This window comes from Chiloscyllium plagiosum, unplaced genomic scaffold (assembly GCF_037043375.1).
Source record: "Chiloscyllium plagiosum isolate Xiang-an unplaced genomic scaffold, Cpla_swu_hap1 HiC_scaffold_5, whole genome shotgun sequence".
In the NCBI taxonomy this organism is placed as follows: Eukaryota; Metazoa; Chordata; class Chondrichthyes; order Orectolobiformes; family Hemiscylliidae; genus Chiloscyllium; species Chiloscyllium plagiosum.
In genome coordinates, this window is record NW_028270143.1 from 115,412,371 (window position 1) to 115,436,697 (window position 24,327).

Consider the following 24,327-nt stretch of genomic DNA (forward strand, 5'->3'; position numbering starts at 1 on the left):
CGACAATCACATTTAATGTCTATCTATAGTTGCCCTTGAAGGAGGTCATGAGCTGCTGCCTTAACCACTGCAGTCCACACAATGCCATGAGGGAGGGCATTCCAGAACTTCTATCCAGTGATCTTGAGGTAGCAGCAATATATTTACAAATCAGGATCATGAGTGGCTTGGAAGAAGTTGTGCCCTATACTTTAAGGTCAAGGTAACAATATATATCTTTACCTAGAGAGTCCTTAGAATGTGGAAATCATAACTAAATTGAGTACCAAGACAAAGATCAGAAAACTGATCAACAAGAAGCTGGATAACATGATGAGTGAAGAGAACAGAAAGTATGCTGATATGGTTTGATAGAATGCAAGGTTGTGTGGTGACTAAAAACCAATATAGGCACATTGTGTGCTGTAAATTCTATGCAATGCTTCAAAGAGAAATTTTCAACAAACATTAAAGTCCTTCTGTCACTCATCAGCTTTGCCCCAAGGAAAAGCTATGTCAGCAAGGTGAAACTTTAGGAGTGTCAATATGTCCAAATTATTACATAGAAATACCAACATAGACACAGGTAATTTTTGTTTCATTAATCTATGTTCACTTATCAACACCCTTGTAGGATTGGTTTATAACCTGATCCACAGTTTTTCACAGTATAGCAGCACAAATGATCTGACATCTCTAAAATGAGTGCCTGTAATCAGCCTTGTGAAGCAAGAGAAAGAGTTAAGTGGCTGCCCATATAGTACAGTACTTTTTTTCCTTTTCCATCAAGAAAAATTGCTGGCCACATCAACCTCATAGCCCAGCTGCAATTATATATTGACAACAAGAAAGAGTAAAATTTTAAAATAACCTTTGTGGTATACGTTGGTTTATCTACAGCTTCATCACCTATGTAAAAGTCTAGGTCATCCACTCCCCTCACCAATCTTCGCTGTGCATTGTCACCTATCTTGGCTGATTCTTTGATGGCTATACCTGGGGAGGTACAAAACACAAGATTAATATTAATTACACCCACTGAAATACAGTCAATGTATTAGCATTATTGTAATTTGGCAAACTTTAAAAAGCTTATAGCTCAAAGTAACCATGGTAACTAATGTACGTGAATGATAGAAGCTAGCAATAACTACTTGATATCTTATTTATTCAGTTTAAGGAGAAAAAACATTGATTCTGTAAAAGGGCAAGGTTTTCAACCAGTAGTAACAGGAAATAATAAAAGCCAAGTGACTGTATTTACACAAACTTCTCAGCAACAATATAAATGTGCATCAAATTATCTATCACAATGATTTATGCATACAAACAATTATTTAAGAGAACTGAAAATGAATATTTCTCAGCCCTTCATGAGGTAAATAAAGACAATACATTTAAATTGCTCCAATAAAAGCCTTTACAAATTGCACAAAATCAGCAGTGAACCAAACAAAGGAGGGCATTGAGCGCAATGTGTCCTGCTGCTTCTTGAAAAGAGCTGTCTAATTAGTCCATTTCCTTTGTTGTTTCCCAACAACTCTATCAACTGCTTTGCTTCAGTAATAATCTGATTATTTTTTTTGAAACTTTCCATTGCATTATAATCATCTTCTTTTAGACAATGCAGATTGAAGATCACAAAAACTGTTGCATGAAACAGAAAATCTCTGGTTCTTTTGGCTTCATTGAAATCTGTGTCATAAGACATAGGAGCACATGTAGGCCATTCAACCCATCAAATCTGCTCCACCATTCAATACAATCATGGCTGATTTGATAATCCTCAACCTCACTTTCAGTCTTTTTCCCTATAACCTAATTCCCTGACTGATTAAACCTTAGTCAATCTCAGCCTTGAATATACTCAATGACCAGGTCTCAACAGCCCGCTGTGGTAAGAATTCCACAGATTAACACCCTCAGAGAAGAAATTCTACTTCATTCTTATCTTAAAAGAATGACTACTTATTATAAGACTATGCTTTCTGGTCCTAAACTCTTCCAGAAGGGAAAAAAAAATCCACCGTACAAACTTCTCAGCAACAATATAAATATGCATCAAATTATCTATCACAATGATTTATGCATACAAACAATGTAAGGTGAATATCCCAGAAGCAACACAGCTGGTCAAACCACTCGGTTTTAAACAAAACATAATTTATTTACATAAAAACCAAAGAAAACCGAATTTAAAATAACATAACTACTTGAAAACACAACCAACATGAAAGTGCAACTTAACAAAGCTGTTACAATTTCCGACAACATCACATTAACACATCCTTTGGCAAAAATGATAAATTCAAACACACGTTCTTACAGGAGAGAGATGTCAGAGAAAGAGAGGATCAGCATGGAGCTGTTTTTGGGTCCCCAGCTAAAGCCAAAACTAGAAAACTGAACTAGGAGAACTGGCCACTCCCCTTTCATTGTACAAGTGTTCAAAAAAAAGCCTGAAAGCCTTTTCTGATTACTAACTTAGGCAGCATCTGTTAGCCATTATTAAAGTAGCCAATTCAGACAATTCAGCACCTCTACCTTTATGACCCCTCTCAAAAAAATCCAAGGACAGAATAACCTTGTTAAAAGAGCAGCATCATCACACCTCCCCCCTTAAAAAAGAGCCATCAATATCCAAAGATGGCTTCATTTTAAAACTACTTAATCTTTCATTGTTTGTACACAATAACACATATACATTACATTGACTGTAAACATGCAAACATGCACTACTACATTCTACTTCTGTCCGTTTACTCCTGCCACCGAACGCCTCCATTTCTCATCCAAGTTTCAACAATACATCGGCAATCACGTTTTCACATCCTGCCAAATGCACAATTTTCAAATTAAATGGCAGTAATAACATGCTCCATTTAAACAGTCTGGAATTTTTGTCCTTAAATTTCTCCACAAACTTCAATGGGTTATGATCAGTGTATTTGATTCTCTCAAATACATTACTCATAACATAAACATTGAAATGTTGTAACGCCAACACCAAGCTCAAAGTCTCTTTCTCTATTGTTGAATATTCCTGCTGATGAATGTTCAGTTTCCTGGAGAAATATCTGAAAGGTTTTTCTATCTTCTCATCATCTGCCTGTAATAGTACAGCACCAATACCCACATCACTCACATTGATAGCCATCTTGAATGGCTTTGCTTAATTAGGTCTGGCTAATACTGGGACAGTGGTTAACACAGCTTTCAGGCTGTCAAATGACTTCTGACAGTCTCCTGTCCACTGAAACGTTTTGCCTTCCTTTAGTAATACAATGAGTGGAGCAACCACACTGCTAAAATTTGGTATGAGTTTCCAATAAAATCCATTCAATTCCAGAATCGTAGTACTGCTCTTTTTGTCGATGGTATGGGAAACTCATCAATTACCTTTGTTTTTGCATTCTCTGGGGCCATTTCTCCATGCCCAATAACATGGCCCAGAAAGGTGACTTGGGCTTTCATAAATTCACTTTTCGCTAGGTTTATCATCAAGCCTGCTTCCCGAAGTTGATCAAATAATTCTGATAAATGTTGCAAATGTTCCTCTCACGTGTGACTAAAAATCACCAGGTCATCAATACTTACCACACAATTTGGTAAACCAGAAGTGACCTTATTGGTTAGTTTTTGAAATATGGCTGGTGCATATTTCGTATCAAATGGCATGACTTTAAACCAATACAGTCCATTCGGCAATGCGAAAGCCAAAATTGACTTTGCTCTTTCAGACAAAGGTACCTGCCAGTATTCTCTGAGTGAGAAATATAAGTTGTTTGTCCCACCTTTTCAACACAGTCTTCCAAACGTGGAATCGGATATGAATCAGACTTTGTACTGCATTGACTTTGAGATAGTCCACACATAACCATTGGGTTCCATCTTCTTTTGGAACCATTACTATGGGTGAGCTCCAGTCTCTGCAACTCACGTTGATTATGTCATCTTGGAGCATGCGTTCAATCTCCATTTGAACCTATGCTAACTTTAGAGGGTTAAGCCTTTAAGGATGTTGCAATATCCCATAAATGCACCACTTGGCAAAAAAGTAAATTTAAATACAGTTTCTTACAGGAGAGAGATGTCAGAGAGAGAGAGAGAGAATCAGTATGGAGTTGTTTCTTGGGTCCCCAGCTAAAACTAACCCGAAACTAGAAAGAATCCCTTAACTGGGAGAACTGGCCTATCTTCTTTCAATGTACAAGTTTTTTTTTATTTTAAAAAAAATCTGAAAGCTTTTTCTGATTGTTAACTTAGGAAACATCTGTTAGCCATTATTAAAATAGCCAGTTCAAATACTACTTCAGCACCTCTGCCTGTATGACCCCTCTCAAAAAACAAGGACAGAATAGCCTTCTTGAAGGAGCAGCATCATCATACTAGTGCTGTGTACAGTTATAACAAAACCTTCCTTCTCTTATAACAAACGAAAGGACCATGGATGCTGTAAATCAAAAACAACAGATATTGCTGGAAAATCTCTGCAGGTCTGACAGCATCTGTGGAGAGGAAGCAGATTATACATTTTGGATCAAGTGACCCTTCCTTAGAACTACAAAAAACGCCAACGGGAATAGTTTCTCTCCATTTACTCTTTCAAGACCCCTAATGATTTTGAGAACCTACATCAAATTTCTTCTTAATCTTCTCCAAGAATAATCTTCTCCAATCTATCCATGAAATTCAAGTTTTTCATCTCCAGAAACAGTATCATGAATCAGTTCTGCAAATTACCTAATGCCTTCAAATCCTCCCTTAAATGCAGTACCTAGAACTGGATGCAGTACTCCAGTTGAAGCTAAACTCGTGTTTTATACAATTTTATCACAGCTTCTTTGCTTTTGTATCCTATTCATAAAGCCTGTGATGCTATAGGCACTTTTTCAACCTTTCCTGCTGCCTTCAAATGATTTGTGTAAATGTACTAGGAGAAAGTGAGGACTGCAGATGCTGCAGATTAGAGTTGAAAAGTGTGGAGCTGGAAAAGCACAGCAGGTCAGGCAGCATCCGAGGAGCAGGAGAATCGATGCTTCGGGCATAAGCCCTTCATCAGGAATGTGGGAGGGAAGGGAGTTGACAGATAAATAGGAGGGGGATGGGGCTGAAGGGAAACCCCAAGGTCCCTCTGCCATGCAACCCCTATAGAACTCTAACCTTTATTTTATCCTGTCTCTCCTCACTCGTCTTACAAAGATGCATTAATTCACCCTTCTCTGAATTAAATTTCATCTTCCATTTACACATGCTTGATTTTGTCTTTTTGAAAGTTACCAATATGCTCCTCTCAGCCCACAGCTCTTCCATGTTTTATATTGGCTACAAACTTTAAGATCACTCAAATCTAGGTCATTAATGCACATCAGGAAGAACAAACATCCAAACATTGACGCCTGGGAAACTCTTGGTATACCTTACTCTAGTCAAAAGCCAACCATTCAGTATTTCTTTCTGTTTTCTGTCACTGATCAAGTTCTACTTTCATATGGCTACTGTTTCTTTTACTCATGGACTTGCTTTTCTGAGAAGCCTGTTATGCGGCATTTTATCAAATATTTTTTGGAAATCTACATACATCACATAAACCATGGTCTCCTCATCCAGCTTCTATCACCTCGTTAAAACACTCTACCAAGCTAGTTAAACATAATATATCCTCAACAAATCCATGTTAGCATTCTTTAATTTTGTTTCAAATTATCTTTCCATAAGCCTTCCCAACAGCCAGATTAATCTGTGGCCTGTATACCTTTTCTTAAGCAATGGTATAACATTTTCAATTCTCCAGTCCTCTGGCACTGATAATCTAAAGAATTTTGTAAGATTAAGACCAGTTGCTCTGTAAATTTCCAGCCTTATTTTCTTGGTACCCCTGGATACGTTTAACCTTATTATGGTGCCTTACTAACAGTTAAGTACAGCCTTTCTAGTGAAATAGCTAAGGTTTCCTCATTGAATGTTTTTAAAGCTAAGATAGATAATTTTTTGAACAGTAAAGGAAGTAAGGGTTATGGCGAGAGGGTGGGTAAGTAGAGCTGAGGCCACAAAAAGATCAGCCATGATCTTATTGAATAGCGGAGCAGGCTCAAAGGATGAGATGGCCTTCTCCTGCTCCTGGTTCTTATGTTCTTATGTTCTAACACCTTTTTTTGTATATTTCTCATTTACTGAGTGTACTATGACTTGGGAAGCTTCTAATGGTGCAATGCGCCAATTATTCATCACTTCAGAAGTGCCTCAGGGTAGATTTTTTTAATGACACTGTTCAAAGATGTTATTACACATCCCTGGAGCACATGAGATTCAAACTCAGGTTTCCTGGTTCAAACACAGGAACAACACTCCCCTGTGCCCATATCCTAGGATCAATCACTTTCAGCTACTTCAATGATCTCCACTCAATCATAAAGTCAGAATTGAGGAGGATCATGCAAAGTTCATGATTCCTCAAACTCTGAAGCCATCCATGTCCAAATGCAATTGATCCTGGAAAATATCCATGCTTCGGCTAAAAGATGGCAAGTAATATTCACACCACACAAGTCTCAGGCAATGAATATAGTCTGGCCTACATGTGACTCCAGACCCACAGCAATGTGATTGACTCTTAACAAACCATTAGGAATTAAGGATGGACAATAAATGCAGGCCTAGCCAGCAATATCTTCCTCCTGTGAATATATAAGCAAAGTCCTGCAACTCCCTTCCTAACAGCACAGTGTGTACACCTAAACCTCGAGAACAGCATTGGTTCAAGGAGGCAACTCACCACTATTTTCTCAAGAGCAGTTAGGATTGGGCAGTAAATGCTGATCTAGCCAGTGATGTCCACATCCATAGAATGAAAAAGGAAAAGGATTAGTAGCAACAGTTCACCAGAGATTCTATAATGTGCCATTCTATTGAAATAACAGTCTCAAAACATCACAAAGGTTGTTTTAGATAAAATTTAGGATTTCCCCTCTCTCAGTATTAAATTAGTCTTACAACATTTCCTTTCAATAGAATAAAAAATATGCAATACAGGTCTTAAAATAGTAAAACTGGAGAAATTATAAAGTATGCTTATACTTACATGAAGGAATGATGAACTGTGGTTCAGTGTTACCTGCATAGCCAAGCTTTGTATATCTGAGGGGGGAAATGGAAAAACATTCTACTTAGCCATTTATTTTTAAAAAGTTAAAGTCACAAATAGTTAACATTTCACTTTATTTTTTTTTGAGAAAACCTACAAAAAAGTCTCATTTGAAAATGTTTTGAAACCATATGCAAAAAGCAGACAAAGGTAAAAAATTAACTATGCAGGAAATGACAGGCCGTTTAGCCTATCATCAGTAGTGGGGATAATGCTAGAGTCTTTTACAAAAGGCGTGATAACAGAAAATTTGGAAAACATTAATGGGATTAGACAAAGCCAGCATAGGTTTATGAAAGGCAAATCATACGTATCAAATCTACTGGTGTTTTTGGAGGATGTAAGTCGTAGAATAGATAAGGCAGAGCTTGTGGGAATGGCACAGTTGGATTTTTAGAAGGCGTTTGATCAGATATGGGCCAGGTGCTGGCAGGTGGGACTAGATTGGGTTAGGATATCTGTTCAGCATGGACAGGTTGGACCGAAGGGTCTGGTTCCATGCTGTACATCTCTATGCTCTATGACTCTATCTCCCGTAACAGGTTACCAGGCAACGTTAGAGCACATAGAATGGGATAATACATTGACATGGATTGAGAATTAGTTGGTAGACAGAGTAAATGGATCTTTTTCCTAGGGAAGATACTGACTAGTGGGACACTGCACAGATAAATCTTTGGGCCCCAATTATTCAGTATGTATATGTATACTCTGGATTGGGGAACCAAATTCAACATTTCCAAATTTGCTGATGTGATAAAACTGGGCATGTTTGAACATTGAGGAGGACGCTAGGAGGTTTCAAAGAGATCTAGACAAGTTGAGTGAGTGGGAAAAAGATGACAGATACAGTACAATGTGGCTAAATGTGAAGCTATACATGTCAGCGTGAAAAGGGAGGAATATTATTTAAATGACTATATATACCGGGATATATAGGTGTCCAAAAGTTCTCAGTGTCCTTGTATTTTCAATGAAAATAGGCAGCCCCTACAAAAGGTTATACTTGCCATAAAGGGAATGTAACGGAGGTTCCTTAGGCTTTTACCAGGGATGGCAGGACTGTCCTATGAGGAGAGATCAGTTTGGCTGGTGCTTTATTCACTAGAGTTTAGAAGAATGAGAAGGGATTGAATGAAACATATAAAATTCTCATAAGGTCAGACAGACTAAATCCAGAGAGCCTAGGACCAGGGGATACTGTTTCAGGATATGGGGTAGACCATATAGGACTTAGATGAAGAAACACTTCTTCACTTAAAGGATATTAAACCTGTGGAATTCTCCAGCACAGTAGGCTGTGGAGGCCAAGTCATTGAACTGTGCTATTGCTTGGCAACAGCAAACCAATGACATACAAAAAGGTCAAATAGTCCAGAAGGCCCATTAGTCAGCATGGTCTATGCCACAATATGAAGGACTGCTGGACATGAGATTCAATTAACTCATGTAACTGTTTTGAAGTTAAAGTTAATGTGAGTTTATTTTTAGCAGTTTGTTTTAGGTGTCTCAGAGAAAGGGATTACCCAAAGCCAAAAAGCATGTAAGAACTGCACAGAAATTCACTGAAAGTAAACATGTGGCAGCTGTACTAATGCGAATTTGAGCAAGAAGCCTGAGTAGTGCAGTATTCATTGAGGTTTAGATGCATGTAATGTTATTGCTCGGATAAAAGGAATAGTGTGAATTTGAATACTTTTCTGACGTATGTAATGACATCTTTCCAATATTTTGATTCAACTAGTGTGATATATTTCATTTTATTCCTTTCGTGTTAGAAGTACACTGGCAGCATCTCCACAGTTAAAAAAAAATTAGAATCCAACAAGCCTATGTTTTATTCTGACTTGTGCAGTGTTAATTTATAGTTGGGATCACAAAATATTCTTGTGGCCATTACATGTAACTATTGTAAACTGAAGCAAAAAGTTTACCGATCCTGACAGAAGTAGGTCGGCAGGTGTTGAAATTGCATGCCATGGCAGTAATATCATACGTGCCACATAATCACCTGTAGGATCAAATTACTGCAGGTACTGGAATCTGTACAGAAAGCAACATATGCCAGAGATCACAGTAGGGCAGACAACATCCATGAAGAGAAAGCAAGCTAATGTTTTGAGTCTAGATTTGATGAAGAATCATCTGGACTTGAAACATTAGCTTGCTCTCTCTCCAAAGATGCTATCTGAGCCGCTGCGATCTCCAGCATTTGTTATTTTCAGTACATACTCCCCTGTGCAAGTTTCTTATACCCAGAGATGAACTGAAGTTCGTAGGGAGCTAATTTGATTTGATTTGAATTTTTATTGTTACATGTACCGAGATATAGTGAAACGTATGTTTTGAGTGCTAACCAGAAAAATCATACCTCACACAAATACAGCAGGGTAACAGAACAGAATGCAGAATATAATGTTACAGCAACAGAGAAGGTGCGGAGAAAGATCAACTCTAATACATGAGAGGTCTGTTTATAAGAGAGAAAGTGAGGACTGCAGATGCTGGAGATCAGAGTTGAGAATTTATAAGTTTAATAACAGCAGGGAAGAAATGTTCTTAAATCTGTTGGTATGTGTTTTCAGACTTTTGTATCTTCTTCCCGATGGAAAAGGAAGGAAAAGAATATAACCAGGCTGTGAGGGGGGTCTTTGATTATACTTTCCCAAGACAGAGGGAAGTGAGACAGAGCTAATGCAAGTAAGGCTGGTTTTCATGATGAACTGGGCTGCATTCACAACTCTCTGTAATTTCTTGCAGTCTTGGGAAAAGCAGTTGCCAAACCACACAGTGATGCATTTGGATAGGATGCTTTCTATGGTGCATCTATAAAAATCGGTCAGTCATTGTGGACATTCTGAATTTCCTTAGCCTTCTGAGGAAGTAAAGGTTTTGGTCTGTTTTCTTGACTGTAGTGTTGTCATAGGGTGGCCTCACCACCCACTGTTAGCCACCCCAACTAGCAGTGGCAGGTGTTGAAGTTAGCCTATGTCCACAGGAGGCCACATCCTCCACATCACCCCAGTATCGACCTGCTAAATCCAGACCCCGGCCCACCTTTCCAGGGTCTATACAATCAATCTCCAGCAAAAGCTTGGACTTACCAGTCTGGAGACCCATGATCTTGGAGACAATCTGTAGAGTTTTGGGCAGAGACTTTCACCAGTTGAAAGGAGATCCCACCTCCAAAATCTGCCAACCAACTAAAAGGACCGCATTTCCAATCACAGCAAAACTACTTGGGGCACTGGGCACTGCTCGGACTACTGGTAGTCTTCGAAAAAGGTGCATGCATCCAGATTTAAGACAAACCCAAAGTTTTGAGAGGGTAGTCCTGCAATATAAAAATGCCCAATTGCAATAAGTAAAGTTGAGGTACTCTACAGGGTCAAAGGCAGCAGGGATGTAAAAGCAGGTGAAAAGGGACAATGAATTATGATCACAATCCCAAGATATAACTGCAACTTTTTCAAAAGTTCATGTTGAAGATGATGTATTACCTCTTCATTCCGTTCCCAACAATTAAATAATCACATTGAAAAGGGATTGGTATTGTATGCTTGTCCCCTCACCTCTTCTCAGAGAAGGTCAGGACTGCGAATACTAGAGATCAGTGTCGAAGAGCGTGGTGGTGCTGGAAAAGCACAGCCGGTCAGGCAGCATCCGAGGAGCAGGACAGTTGGTATTTCAGGCATTCCTGATGAAGAGCTTATGCTCGAAACATTGACTCTCCCACTCCTCGGATGCTGTCTGACTGGCTGTGCTTTTTCAGCACCACACTTTTCGACCCCTCACCTCTTCGGCTTTATATTAATCTTAATTCTAGATTTTAAACTGCATTGAGATAGTCTCTTCAAGTTTTTTTATTAAAATGCTTGCTCATGTCAATAAAGGTCCTGCAGCAACATGGAAAGTGCCAACATCAAGAAAATACCTGACAATGTATAGATAACAAATTAGTAGTTTGGAGCCATGATACTCCTGCAACTAATTTGGTCAACTTCAGCTGAGGTGGGCAACTTCACATGCTACAACGTGCTGCTGCCAATGCAAGTAACAAGAGTAAATCATGGGGCAAAAGGAATGGAGGAATTTAAAACTTGCCCCATCATAAGTATTAATTGGGCATACAGCTAAAAAGCCCTGTACTTAATGCCTATTTCCTAGGGTCCTAAAGTTGACTGCAGTGCTAGATGACTTTAGCTCTGACGATGAGTCATTAAGACTCAAAACGTTAGCTTGGTCTCCCTCCACTGTAATCTCCAGCTTTTGTTGTTTTCAGTAGATGGTAAGGGGTCCTACTCGTGAGCATAATGGGGTACATCACCAGTAAAACATGGGACACATTTGAACTAGGCTCCAGCCTGCAAGGTCTTTAATAAAACTGTATAAACTTTTATAGAATAATTTTTGAGTTTGAATTTTAAAATACTGACAAATGGGCCTTGGTTACTTCAGTGAAGAGTTTTCTCTTTAAGAATAAGTCAAAGCTTCCTTCCAGGGTAGTGACTTAATCCAGTATGTCTTAGAGAGCAGGTGACTGCACACCCATGTAATATTAACAGAAAGAAATTTATATTGTAAGTTTCTTTTTCAGTTTTTCAGTTCAATTAAAAATCACCAGCACTTAGAGCAAAAGCGAGTTTAATTTCTTTCCGAGCAATGGTTCAGAGAATAAGTTACCTCACCAGAAGGTTTAATTTGTCAAATTTCCAAAAGTTTGGTTAGAAATTTGCACATTATTTGAACAAAAAAAAAATTAAGCTCTCAGATTTGTGAAAAGACCATATCAGCAGGTTTGGAAATGATGCATCGACTTGTCATCACAATACAAGGTCAAAAAACTGTCAGAAGTCAGTGAAGTAGAACTTCTCAGTGTTAAAATATGGGGTGTAATATTTCCAGTCTGCAGTTGATGCAATGGATCATGTCAGGAAATGAGTTGAAACTTTATTTTGCTGTGTTTTGTAGAATGTGCCAACTGCCTTCAATATTTAGATACTTGTTATTTTTTCATTCCTCTTTTGTGGAATTAACTTCCACAATGTTGTTCAAGGAACTGTTCAGCCTCATATGAAAATGTGTCAGCGATTCACCACCACAGTAATAAATTAAAAATGAAATGATCCATAAATCCAGATTTCATTCTGAAGAAGGGTCACTGGACCCGAAACATTAATTCTGATTTCTCTCCACAGATGTGTTTCCAGCAATTTCTTCTTTTGTTTCATTCTGGGACCTGACTTGTCCAATTGTACTGTCACATAGAACTATAACAATTTCAAAGAACACTCTCTCCTTCCCATTTAAGCACATGTTATGAAGCTGTGGGTGTACCTTTAAGAGAGTTACTAACAACAGAACTACCGGACAGCACCAAGTGTTTTCAATAAGGCAACAACGTAACACTGGGTTGAACAACTTGAGTAATTCGTTGCCTGGAGAGAAAAACAAATTCAAATCCAGCCAATCAGTGTAAATTATACCCCGATAAAAATACCAATTTCCAATCAAGTCTGAATTGAGTATACTGACAATCTTAAAAGCCAACGACATAATCCGATGCTCTGGGGTATAAGACCAGTGGAAAATTGAAGAGTTGAGAGTAGAACTGCTCAGCATGTAAACAGACTGCTTGAAAATAGCTCTCTCTTAAAAGTACCTTTTTGATCAATAAACTGTAATGCAGAAATTCCTAACAAGGAGAAAAGAAGACACAGAAACATCTGAAGACAAGAATCTAAGCTGCCTGGTTTTGAGATAAGAAGTGTTGTTTTGTAAATCTTATTTGGGAGTTTTATTGGACTAGTATTATAGAAGGAAAGGTAGAAGATAGGTTCAAGAAAGAAATTATAAATAATGGTTAGTTAATTATTCTCTGCTATACTTTAAGAAATAAAGTTGTTAATTTTTATTTTACATTGTTCTTGGCCACTCCAAATTTTACAGATTACTGCACGGGATAAATCTTTTCTGTGTTGCTGTTTTAAATTAAGCAGGAGAGTTTACCTCGTGTCGTTACACACATAATGTACACAGTTAATAAATTGTGCTGTTCATCAGTATGAAAACAGATCTGCCTCTCTCTCGTATGATCTCACTAAATAGCAGCATCAGTAACAGATATCTGGTTCAGTAAAACTTACATGTAAATCAATTTAATTCAAAGCAGTCACCAGCAAAAGAGAAATCCTCAGGAAAGGCCCTAAAGCAGAAGCAGCAAACCACTCTCATTGCCCCAGTGGAAGCTGAGGTCTGAAATTGATCAGGCAGACAGTCACCGCACAACAAAAAATCTGCATGCCTCAAAGTTACCCAGTCCAGGCCTCAGATGGTGGTGAGCAGCCACAAATAAACAATAGCAGCTTCAATGCAGACATAGCTCTCAAAACTGTGAAATATCCTTTCTTTACATTGATATATAGGGCAAAAGTAGACATTGGACTGCGGAAAAATTATACTGTAGTGGGGAACAAGGAAATTGCTGAGAAACTGAATAATCACTTTGCATCAGTCTTCACGGTGGAAAACATGAGTAATATCCCAAAGAGAGTCAGGGGTAAAGTTGAGTATGGTGACCATCACCAAGGAGAAAGTACTAGAAAAACTGAATGAACTGAAGGTGGATAAATCACCTTAATGGATGGACTAACCCCAGAGTTCTAAAGGAGATAGCTGAAGAGAAAGTCAAAGTGTTAGTGGTGATCTTTCAGAAATTATTAGAGTCAGGGACAGTCTCAGAGGACTGGAAAATCGCTAACATGACACACCTGTTTAAAAAGGGAGTAAGGCAAAGACTTACAGGCCGATTAGCCTAATCTTGGTAGTGAGTAAGATCTTAGAGTCCATTGTGAAGGATGAGATTTCTGAATACTTAGAAGTGTATGGTAAAATAGGCCAAAGTCAGCATGGTTTCATGAAGGGGAGGTCATGCCTGACAAATCTACTGATTCTTTGGGAAAGTAATGAGCAGATTAGACCAAGGAGAGTCAATGGATGTTATCTACCTGGATTTTAAGAAGGCTTTTGACCAGGTGCCACAAACGAGGTTGCTGAGCAAGATAAGGGCCTATGGTGTTAGAGGCAAGGTGCTAGCATGAATAGAAGATTAGCTGTCTGGCAGAAAGCAGAGAGTGGACATAAAAGGGAAGTCTTTAGGATGGCAGCCAGTGACAAGTGGTGTTCCACAAGGGTCAGTTTTGTGACAACTTTTCACTTTATACATTAATGGTTCAGATGAAGGAACTGAGGGCATTTTGGCTAAGTTTGCAGGCAATACAAAGATAGGCAGAGGGATAGGTAGTATTGAGGGTAGAGGAGAGGTTGCAGAAGGATTTGGACAGGTTAGGACAGTGGGCAAAAAAGTAGCAGATGGAATACAATGTGGGAAAGTGTGAGGTTATGCAGTTTGGTAAGAAGAATAGAAGTATGGACTATTTTCTAAATGGGGAGAAAATTCAGAAGTCTGAATTGCAAAGAGACTTGGAAGTTCTCCTCCAAGATTCTCTCAAGATAAACTTGCAGGTTGAGTCTGTAGCTAGGAAGACAAATACAATATTGACATTTATTTGAGAGGACTTGAATATAAAAGCAGAGATGTACTTCTGAGGCTCAATAAGGCTCTTATCAGACGACATTTGGAGCATTGTGCACAGTTTTGGGTCCCATATCTCAGAAAGGATGTACTGGCCCTGGAGCTTGTTTAGAGGAGGTTCACAAGAATATCCCAGGAATGAAAAGCTTAACGTATCAGGACTGTTTGAGGGCTCTGGGTCTATACTTGATGGAATCAAAACGTGTGGCACTGGCAAAGCACAGATGTTTCGGACATAAGCCTTCCTGATGAAGGGCTTATGCCTGAAAAGTTGACTCTCCTGCTCCTCGGATGCTGCCTGACCGGCTGTGCTTTTCCAGCGTCACACATTTTGACTCTGATCTCCAGCAGCTGCAGCCCTCACTTTCTCCTATTCTTGGAGTTTAGAAAGATAAGGGGGGACCTAATTAAAACTTACAAAATACTGAATGGCCTGGACAGAGTGGATTTTGGGAAGATGTTTCCATTGGTAGGAGAGACTAGGATGCAAGGGCACAGCATTAGAGTAAAAGAAACACCTTTTAGAACAGAGATAGGGAGAAACTTCTTCAGCCAGGGAGTGGTGAATCAGGTCATTGAGTATATTTAAGACAGAGATAGATAGATTCTGGATTGTCAAGCAGATCAAGGGTTATGGGGAGAAGGTGGGAAAATAGGGTTGAGAAACTTATCAGCCATGATTCAATGGCAGAGCAGACCCGATGGGCTGAATGGCCTAATTTCTGCTCCTACGTCTTATGGTCTTAGGTTTGGTACATGCATCGAGGTGAGTACCATAAAATTACATGAAAAAACTTACTGAAACTTTCCAGGAAACTAACTGGAATTGACAAAATTCAAAACTAAAAGTTATTTCAGACAGAACACTGTAATTTGATTACTTTTGAGAAGAATGGCCCTCAGTTAATTCACTTGATATAAATCTAAAGTGTCAACATATAATTTCCCACCAATGTTCAGGTGAACTTTAATGATCAGTGGAAAAATGAAGCTGATATATGAACAAACATGTGTATATGAGTAGATATATGTGACAGGAATAGGATTGTGCTTGGAGGGGTTTTCAATTTAACTGGGATCACCTTTGTGTGAAATGATTAGATGGAGTGGAATTTTGAAAGTGCCTCCAAGAGAACTCTTTATGCCAGTATGTAGACAGTTCTACGAGATATGGGACATTACTTGACCTAATTCTAGGGAATAAAGCCAGTCAAGTGGTTGAAGTGTCAGTGCATGAGCATTTTTGTGATAGTGAGTATCCCTCTGTAAATTTTAAAGTCATTATGAAAACGGTTAAGGATAGAGCAGAAGTGGACCTAAATTGGGAGCAGGCCAATTTCAATATTATTAGACATGATCTGGTAATCATAGATTGGGTGCAGCTACTTTCCTAATGAAGGACTCTTGCCTGAAATGCCGATTCTCCTGTTCCTCAGATGCTGCCTGACCTGCTGTGCTTTTCTAGCACCACACTCTCGACTCTGATCTCCAGCATCTGCAGTCCTCACTTTCTCCCTTGCAGCTACCTTCAGGCAAGTCAACATTTGGTAGGGGAAGTATTTTAGAAGTAGTATAATGACAGTTCAGAATGAGGATGTTTCTCTAAGAGTGAAGGGTAAAGGCAGGAAATCCCTGGAAGTTGAGGGACATCAAGCATTTGATAAAGAAAAAGCAGAAAGTGTATGTTAAGTACAGAGCATTAAAACAGTGGAGGCCATTCATGGATATAGTGTATGTAAGGGGATGCTTAATAAGGAAATTAGGAGGACAGAGAGGGGCCATGGAGTGCGAAATAATTAAGGAAAGCTCCAAGGCATTTTATAAGTACACTCAGAGCAAAAGGATTTCTCGAGAAAGAGTGGACCTATTAGAGACCAAAGTGCAATCCATGCATGGAGCCAAAGGACATGGGTGAGGTCTTAAATTAATACTTCTCATCAGTACTCACAAAGAAAAAAGACATTGCAACTGATCTCAGTTGAGATGGTGAGATTCAAAAGCATGTTAAAATTAATAAAGAGGAGGTAATAGAAGTTTAAACAGGCATAAAGGTACATAAAACCAAAGCACCTGATGACATGTATCCCAGGCTGCTGTAAGAGGCAAGGGAGGATATTATGGGGCCCTGGAGAAGATACTTATTACTTGGCTGGCCACAGGTGAAGTGCCAGATAACTGGAGGATAGCTAATGTGGTTCCTTTGTTCAAGATGGGCAATTGGGATAGTCCAGGTAATTATAGTCTGACATCAATGGTAAGGAGATTTTTGGAAAACATTCTGAAGGATAGCACTAATAACCACTTGAAAAGACAGGGATTGATCAGGGATAGTCAGCACAGAATTGTTGGAGGGCGATCCTGTCTGACTAATTTAATTCAGGATTTTGGAAAGGTAACTGCATATATTGATGAGAGTACTGCAGTTAATGTGGTTAACATGGACTTTAGTAAGGCCTTTGATAGGATCTGAAATGGAAAGCTGGTCCAAAAGGTAAAAGTCTATGGAATCCAAGGCAATTTGGCAAACTAGACACATAGTTGGCTTATAAATAGGAGGCAAAGGATAATGATAGAGGGTTGTTTTTGTGATTGGAAGACTAGCCAACGGTGTACCACAGGGATTAGGGCTGAGATCCTTGCTGAATGTTATGTACACTAATGACTTGGATGTGAAAGCAGACTGTCTAATTAGTAAATTTGCAGATGACACGAAAATTAATGGTGTTGTTGATGGTGAGGAGGTTGGTCTCAGGCCATAATCTGATATAGGTCAGCTGGTAAATTGGGCAGATCAATGGTAGATGGAATTTGCTCCAGATATGTGATGGATGATCCATTTTGCAAAGTATAATAAGGGAATGATTTATACAATGAATGGTAGCTCCCTAGGGATTGTTGAGGAACAAATGGACCCTGGTGTACATGTCCATAGTTGACTGAGAATGTCAACAAAGGTAGATAGAGTGATGAAGAAGGCATACATGATGTTTGCCTTCATTAGCCAGGTTGTAAAATATCTTATTTGGGACATTGTCAAAAGATTTCTGAAAATCCAAATAAGCTACATAAACCATTGGTTCCCCCAATCAACTCGAGTAATTACATCCTCAAAGAATTCTAGTAGATTTGTCAAGCATGATTTCCCTTTTGGAAATCCATGTATTACTGTTTTCTAAATGTTATAGAGTCATAGAGATGTACAGCATGGAAACAGACCCTTCAGTCCAACCTGTCCATGCTGACCAGATATCCCAACCCAATCTAGTCCCACCTGCCAGCACCCAGCCCATATCCCTCCAAACTCTTCCTATTCATATACCCATCCAAATGCCTCTTAAATGTTGCAATTGTACCAGCCTCCACCACATCCTCTGGCAGCTCATTCTATACACGTACCACCCTCTGTGTGAAAACGTTGCCCCTTAGGTCTCTTTTATATCTTTCCCCTCTCACCCTAAACCTATGCCTTCTAGTTCTGGACTCCCCGACCCCAGGGAAAAGACTTTATCTATTTATCCTATCCATGCCCCTCATCATTTTGTAAACCTCTATAAGGTCACCCCTCAGCCTCCGATGCTCCAGGGAAAACAGCCCCAGTCTGTTCAGCCTCTCCCTATAGCTCAAATCCTCCAACCCTGGCAACATCCTTCTAAACCTTTTCTGAACCCTTTCAAGTTTCACAACATCTTTCTGATAGGAAGGAGACCAGAATTGCATGCAATATTCCAACAGTGGCCTAACCAATGTCCTGTACAGCCGCAACATGACCTCCCAACTACTGTACTCAATACTCTGACCAATAAAGGAAAGCATACCAAATGCCTTCTTCACTATCCTATCTACCTGCAACTCCACTTTCAAGGAGCTATGAACCTGTACTCCAAGGTCTCTTTGTTCAGCAACACTCCCTAGGACCTTACCATTAAGTGTATAAGTCCTGCTAAGATTTGCTTTCCCAAAATGCAGCACCTCACATTTATCTGAATTAAACTCCATCTGCCACTTCTCAGCCCATTGGCCCATCTGATCAAGATCCTGTTGTAATCTGAGGTAACCCTCTTCGCTGTCCATCACACCTCCAACTTTGGTGTCATCTGCAAACTTACTAACTGTACCTCTTATGCTCGCATCCAAATCATTTATGTAAATGACAAAAAGTAGAGGACCCAGCACCAATCGTTGTGGCACTCAAAGTCCTTGATAATGGACTGTAGCATCTTCCCCACAATTGATGGCAGACTCACTGGTCTTCAATTTGCTGTTTTCTCTCTACCTCCCTTTTTAAATGGTAGGTTAAATTAGCTATCCTTCAAACAATAAGAACGGTTTCAGAGTCTGAATAATTTTGTTCTCAACGTTGCAAAAAGTTTCTAGTTTCACTACAAGATTTAAGCCTGAAGCCAGGTGTCTAAAGGAACAACTACTGAAAAAGACAAGCTAGGGCTTAAATAGTGATATTTAAAATTGCAAGGCTATCTGATAGGGTAGACATAGGAGATAGGATCACTAAAACTCAGGATCAGAAATATAGGAAAGTTAATAAATGTAGGTTTACTCGCTGAGCTGGTAAGTTCATTTCCAGATGTTTTGTTACCCTACTAGGTAACATCTTCAGTGGGCCTCTGGGTGAAGCACTATTGATAATTCCTGCTTTCTATTTATCTGTTTGGGTTTCTTTAGGTTTGTGATGCCATTTCCTGGGGTGACATCATTTCCAGTGGCAATGTCATTTCCTGTTCTTTTTCTCAGGAGGTGGTAGATGGGGTCTAACTCGATGTGTTTGTTGATAGAGATCCGGTTAGGTGCCATGCTTCTAGGAATTCTCGTGTGTGTCTCTGTTTGGCTTTTCCTAGAATGGATGTGTTGTCCCAATCAAAGTGGTGCCCTTCTTCAAAGATATGTAAGGATACTAATGAGAGTGGGTCATGTCATTTTGTGGCTAGTTGATGTTCATGTATTCTGGTGGCTAGTTTTCTGCCTGTTTGTCCAATGTAATGTTTGTTACAGTCCTTGCACGGTATTTTGTAAATAACATTAGTTTTGCTTGTTGTCTGTACAGGGTCTTTCAAGTTCATTAGCTGCTGTTTTAGTGTGTTGGTGGGTTTGTGGGCTACCATGATGCCAAGGGGTCTGAGTAGTCTGGCAGTCATTTCCAAGATGTCTTTGATGTACGGGAGAGTGGCTGGGGTTTCTGGGCGTGTTTTGTCTGCTGGTTTTCAAAACTCGGTAGGATAGTTAAATAAAGGATTTATTTCCTTTGTCAGGGTGTGATTGACAATATGGATCTTAGATTAATAGCAAAGCAAGGAAAGTGTAGAAGGGAAAAAGTAGAAGGGTATTTGACAGATTTGAGGTAGCTCATAGAGATTAAATACCAATTCAGATTTGACCCTAGTGGCCTGATTCTGTGCTGTAAATTTTCTGTAATATGTAGTTTCTGTTCTATAGTCAGTAGATAAGGAGCACATAAAGGCACAATTCTGAAAAGCAGTTGTAGTAAAATTCCTACAAAAAACGTTGAAGCTTTTACTTTGATCTTTATTGAAAATACATGGCAATCTGCAGAAAGCAGTTTCACAAGTCTTCACTCAAACAAGGAGGGCAAATAGGGGCCATTAAATGTCTTTGGCAAATAGGATTAAGGATCATCACAAGGCATTTTATATTTATGTTACGAGCAGGGGTTGGTTTGGGAAAGGACAGATCTATTCAAGGACACAGGAGGGAATTTACATGTGGAGCCAGAGAAAGTGGGAGAGGTCCTTAATGAATACTTTGCATCAGTACTCACAAAGGAGGACATGGTAGGTGGTGAGTCTAGAGAGTGCTATGTTGACATTCTAGGGCATATCAATATAAAAATAAGGTGTTTGGTGTTTTGAAAAGCATTAAGATAGACAACTCCCCGGGACCTGTTGGGATTTATTCCAAAATGCTGAGAGAGGCAGGTGAGGCAATTGCTGGGGCCTTGTACGAAACCCTTGTATCTTCTTTAGCCACAGGAGAGGTCCCGCAGAACTGAAGTCTGGCCAACATTGTTCCTTTGTTTAAGAAGTGCAACAAGGATAATCTAGGAAATTATAGAGCTGTGAGCCTTCCGTCAATGGTAGGGAAATTATTGGAGAAGATTCTTAAGGATAGAACCTACTCCCATTTGTAAAGATATGGAAACATATTAGCAATAAGCAGTATGGCATTGTGTGGGGAAGGCTGTGTCTCACAAACTTGATTGCATTTTTTCAGAAAGTGGCAAAATGATTAATGAGGACAAGATGGTAGATGTTGTTTATATGGACTTAAGCAAGGCCTTTGACAAGGTCCTTCTGCTGTATCATTCAGGCTGATACAAAAGATAATAGACAATAGGTGCAGGAGTAGGCCATTCTGCCTTTCGAGCCTGCACCACCATTCATTATGATCATGGCTGATCATCCTCAATCAGTATCCTGTTCCTGCCTTATCTCCATAACCCTTGATTCCACTATCCTTGAGACATCTATCCAACTCTTTCTTAAACAAATCCAGAGACTGGGCCTCCACTGCCTTCTGGAGCAGAGCATTCCACACACCCACCACTCTCTGGGTGAAGAAGTTTCTCCTCATCTAAATGACCTACCCCTTATCTTTAAGCTGTGTCCTCTGGTTCGGGACCCACCCATCAGCGGAAACATGTTTCCTGCCTCCAGAGTGTCCAATCCTTTAATAATCTTATACGCCTCAATCAGATCCCCTCTCAGTCTTCTAAACTCAAGGGTATACAAGCCCAGTCGCTCCAATCTTTCAACATAAGATAGTCCCGCCATTCCAGGAATTTACCTCATGAACCTACGCTGCACTCCCTCAATAGCCAGAATGTCTTTCCTCAAATTTGGAGACCAGAACTGCACACAATATTCCAGGTGCAGTCTTACCAGGGCCCTGTACAGCTGCAGAAGAACCTCTTTGCTTCTATACTCAATCCCTCTTGTTATGAAGGCCAGCATGCTATTAGCTTTCTTCACTGTACCTGCATGCTTGCCTTCATTGACTGGTGTACAAGAACACCCAGATCTCTTTGTACTGCCCCTTTATCTAACTTGACTCCATTTAGGTAGTAATCTGCCTTCCTGTTCTTGCCACCAAAGTGGATAACCATATATTTATCCACATTAAACTGCATCTGCTATGCATCTGTCCACTCACCTAACCTGTCCAGGTCACCCTGTAATGTCCTAACATCCTCCTCACATTTCACCCTGTCACCCAGCTTTGTATCATCAGCAAATTTGCTAATGTTACTATTAATACCATCTTCTATATCATTAATATATATTGTAAAATGCTGCGGTCCCAGCACTAATGACGTCACATGGAATCTGTGGTGTGCTGGTAAAATCGATACAGAACTGGCTTGGTCATACAAGACAGAGCAATGCCAGAAGGAAAATTTTCAGACTGGAGATCTATGAACAGTGGTGTTCCACAGGGATCAGAGCTGGAACCCTAGTTGTTTGTAATATATATAAATGATTTAGAAGAGAATGTAGGTGGCCTGATTAGCAAGTTTGGGGATGACACAAAGATTGGGGAGCTGCAGATAGTGAGGAGGAATGCCAGAGGATACAGCAGAATATACAGCCTGCAGATAGGTCAGAGACTTAGGCAGAAAAATGGCAGATGAAGTTTAATCCAGACAGATGTGAGGTGATGCATTTTGGGAGATCTAATGCAAGACAGAAGTACTGTATACAGTAAATAGTAGAACTCTTAGTCGTATCAATATACACACAGTTCTAGGCATACAGGTCCACAGTTCCCTGAACGTGGCAACACAAGTGGTTTAGGTGGTCAAGAAAGCATATGGCAATCTTGCCTTCATTTTTCAGGGCACAGAGTATAAACGTTGGCATGTCATGGTGCCATGTATAGAGCTTTAGTTCAATCATATTTGAAATATTGTGTACAGTTTTGGTTGCCATGGTATCAGCAGGATGTGGATGTTTTAGAGAGGATATGGAAACGGTTTACCAAGATGTTGCCTGGTTTGGAAGGTATTAGCTATGAGGAGAGATTGAAAAAACTTGGTTTGTTTACACTTGAATGTCGCAGAATGAGGGGCAACCTGAAAGAGGTTTACAAAATTATGAGAGGCATGGATAGAATGGGTAGTCCAAGTCTTTTTTCCCAGGGTAGAAATGTTAACCACTAGGTTAACTAGGTTAACTGGGTCCACTGCTGTTCGTCATTTTTATAAACAACCTGGATGAGAACGTAGAAGGGTGGGTTAGTAAATTTGCAGACGACACTAAGGTCGGTGGAGTTGTGGATAGTGATGAAAGATGTTGTAGGTTACAGAGAGATATAGATAAGCTGCAGAGCTGGAGTGAGAGGTGGCAAATGGAGTTTAATGTGGACAAGTGTGAGGTGATTCACTTTGGTCGGAGTAACCGGAATGCAAAGTACCGGGCTAATGGTAAGATTCTTGGTAGTGTAGATGAGCAGAGAGATCTCGGTGTCCAAGTACACAGATCCTTGAAAGTTGCCACCCAGGTTGACAGGGTTGTTAAGAAGGCATACGGTGTTTTAGCTTTTATTAATAGTGGGATCACGTTCCAGAATTACAAGGTTATGCTACAGCTATACAAAACTCTGGTGTGGCCGCACTTGGAGTATTGTGTACAGTTCTGGTCACCGCATTATAAGAAGGATGTGGAAGCTTTGGAAAGGGTGCAGAGGAGATTTACTAGAATGTTGCCTGGTATGGAGGGAAGGTCTTACGAGGAAAGGCTGAGGTACTTGAGGCTGTTTCATTGGAGAGAAGAAGGTTGAGAGGTGACTTAATAGAGATATATAAGATAATCAGAGGGTTAGATAGAGTGAACAGGGAGAGCCTTTTTCCAAGTATGGTGACGGCAAGCATGAGGGGGCATAGCTTTAAATTGAGAGGGGATAAATATAGGACAGATGTCAGAGGTAGTTTCTTTACTCAGAGAGTAGTAAAGGTATGGAATGCTTGCCTGCAATGGTAGTAGATTCGCCAACTTTAAGTACATTTAAGTTGTGATTGGACAAGCATATGGGTGTACATGGAATAGTGTAGGTTAGATTGGCTTCAGATTGATATGACAGGTCGGCGCAACATCAAGGGCCGAAGGACTGTACTGCGCTGTAACGTTCTATGTTCTATGTTACATCGGTTAAAGGTAAAATGGGCAAGTTGAAAGGATGTAAGAGGCAAGCAGTAAGTGTCTGGAATGCACTGCCAGAGGAGGTGGTGGAGACGAATACAATGGCAACATTTAAGAGGTATCTTGATAGATATATGATCAGGTAGGGAATAGAGGGATACAAACTATTCATATATCTATCAAGACACCTCTTAAGCCTTGCCATTGCCAAAATATTTTTAGTTTAAAAAGGCATCATGTGTCAGCATAGTCTTGGATGGTTGAAGGGCCTGATCTTATGCTGTAGGGAATCATAATGTAATTTGAGGAAATCTTTATTGAAATTATAATTAGACAAAAACTAAGAACACCTAATTAAATACATTAGAGTGTTAAACTATTTACTGATTGAAGGGGTTATTCATTTTGTTCATTTATAGAGTCATATAAAAATCACCATCTAA

The 24,327-nt window shown here is 39.6% G+C and overlaps 1 protein-coding gene across 6 annotated transcripts in view; it reads right to left on the minus strand.

Moving 5' to 3' along the window:
* The window catches only part of LOC122550120 (actin-related protein 3B), a 182,743-nt gene that overhangs the window by 126,201 nt on the left and 32,215 nt on the right, over positions 1-24,327 (minus strand). For 4 of the 6 annotated variants that reach the window (XR_006311742.2, XM_043690732.2, XM_043690731.2 and 1 more), the window contains exons 2-3: positions 7,061-7,116; positions 851-975 (exon numbers count right to left, since the gene is read on the minus strand). Coding sequence is in view for 3 of the 6 variants with exons in the window: in XM_043690732.2 (XP_043546667.1) it covers positions 851-975; positions 7,061-7,116 (181 nt within the window). In the remaining 3 variants the exon portion in view is untranslated. Of the gene's footprint in view, positions 1-850; positions 976-6,754; positions 6,800-7,060; positions 7,117-10,227; positions 10,699-24,327 lie in introns of those variants that run through there. The other 2 variants (XM_087987572.1, XM_087987571.1) reach the window with 2 other exon arrangements.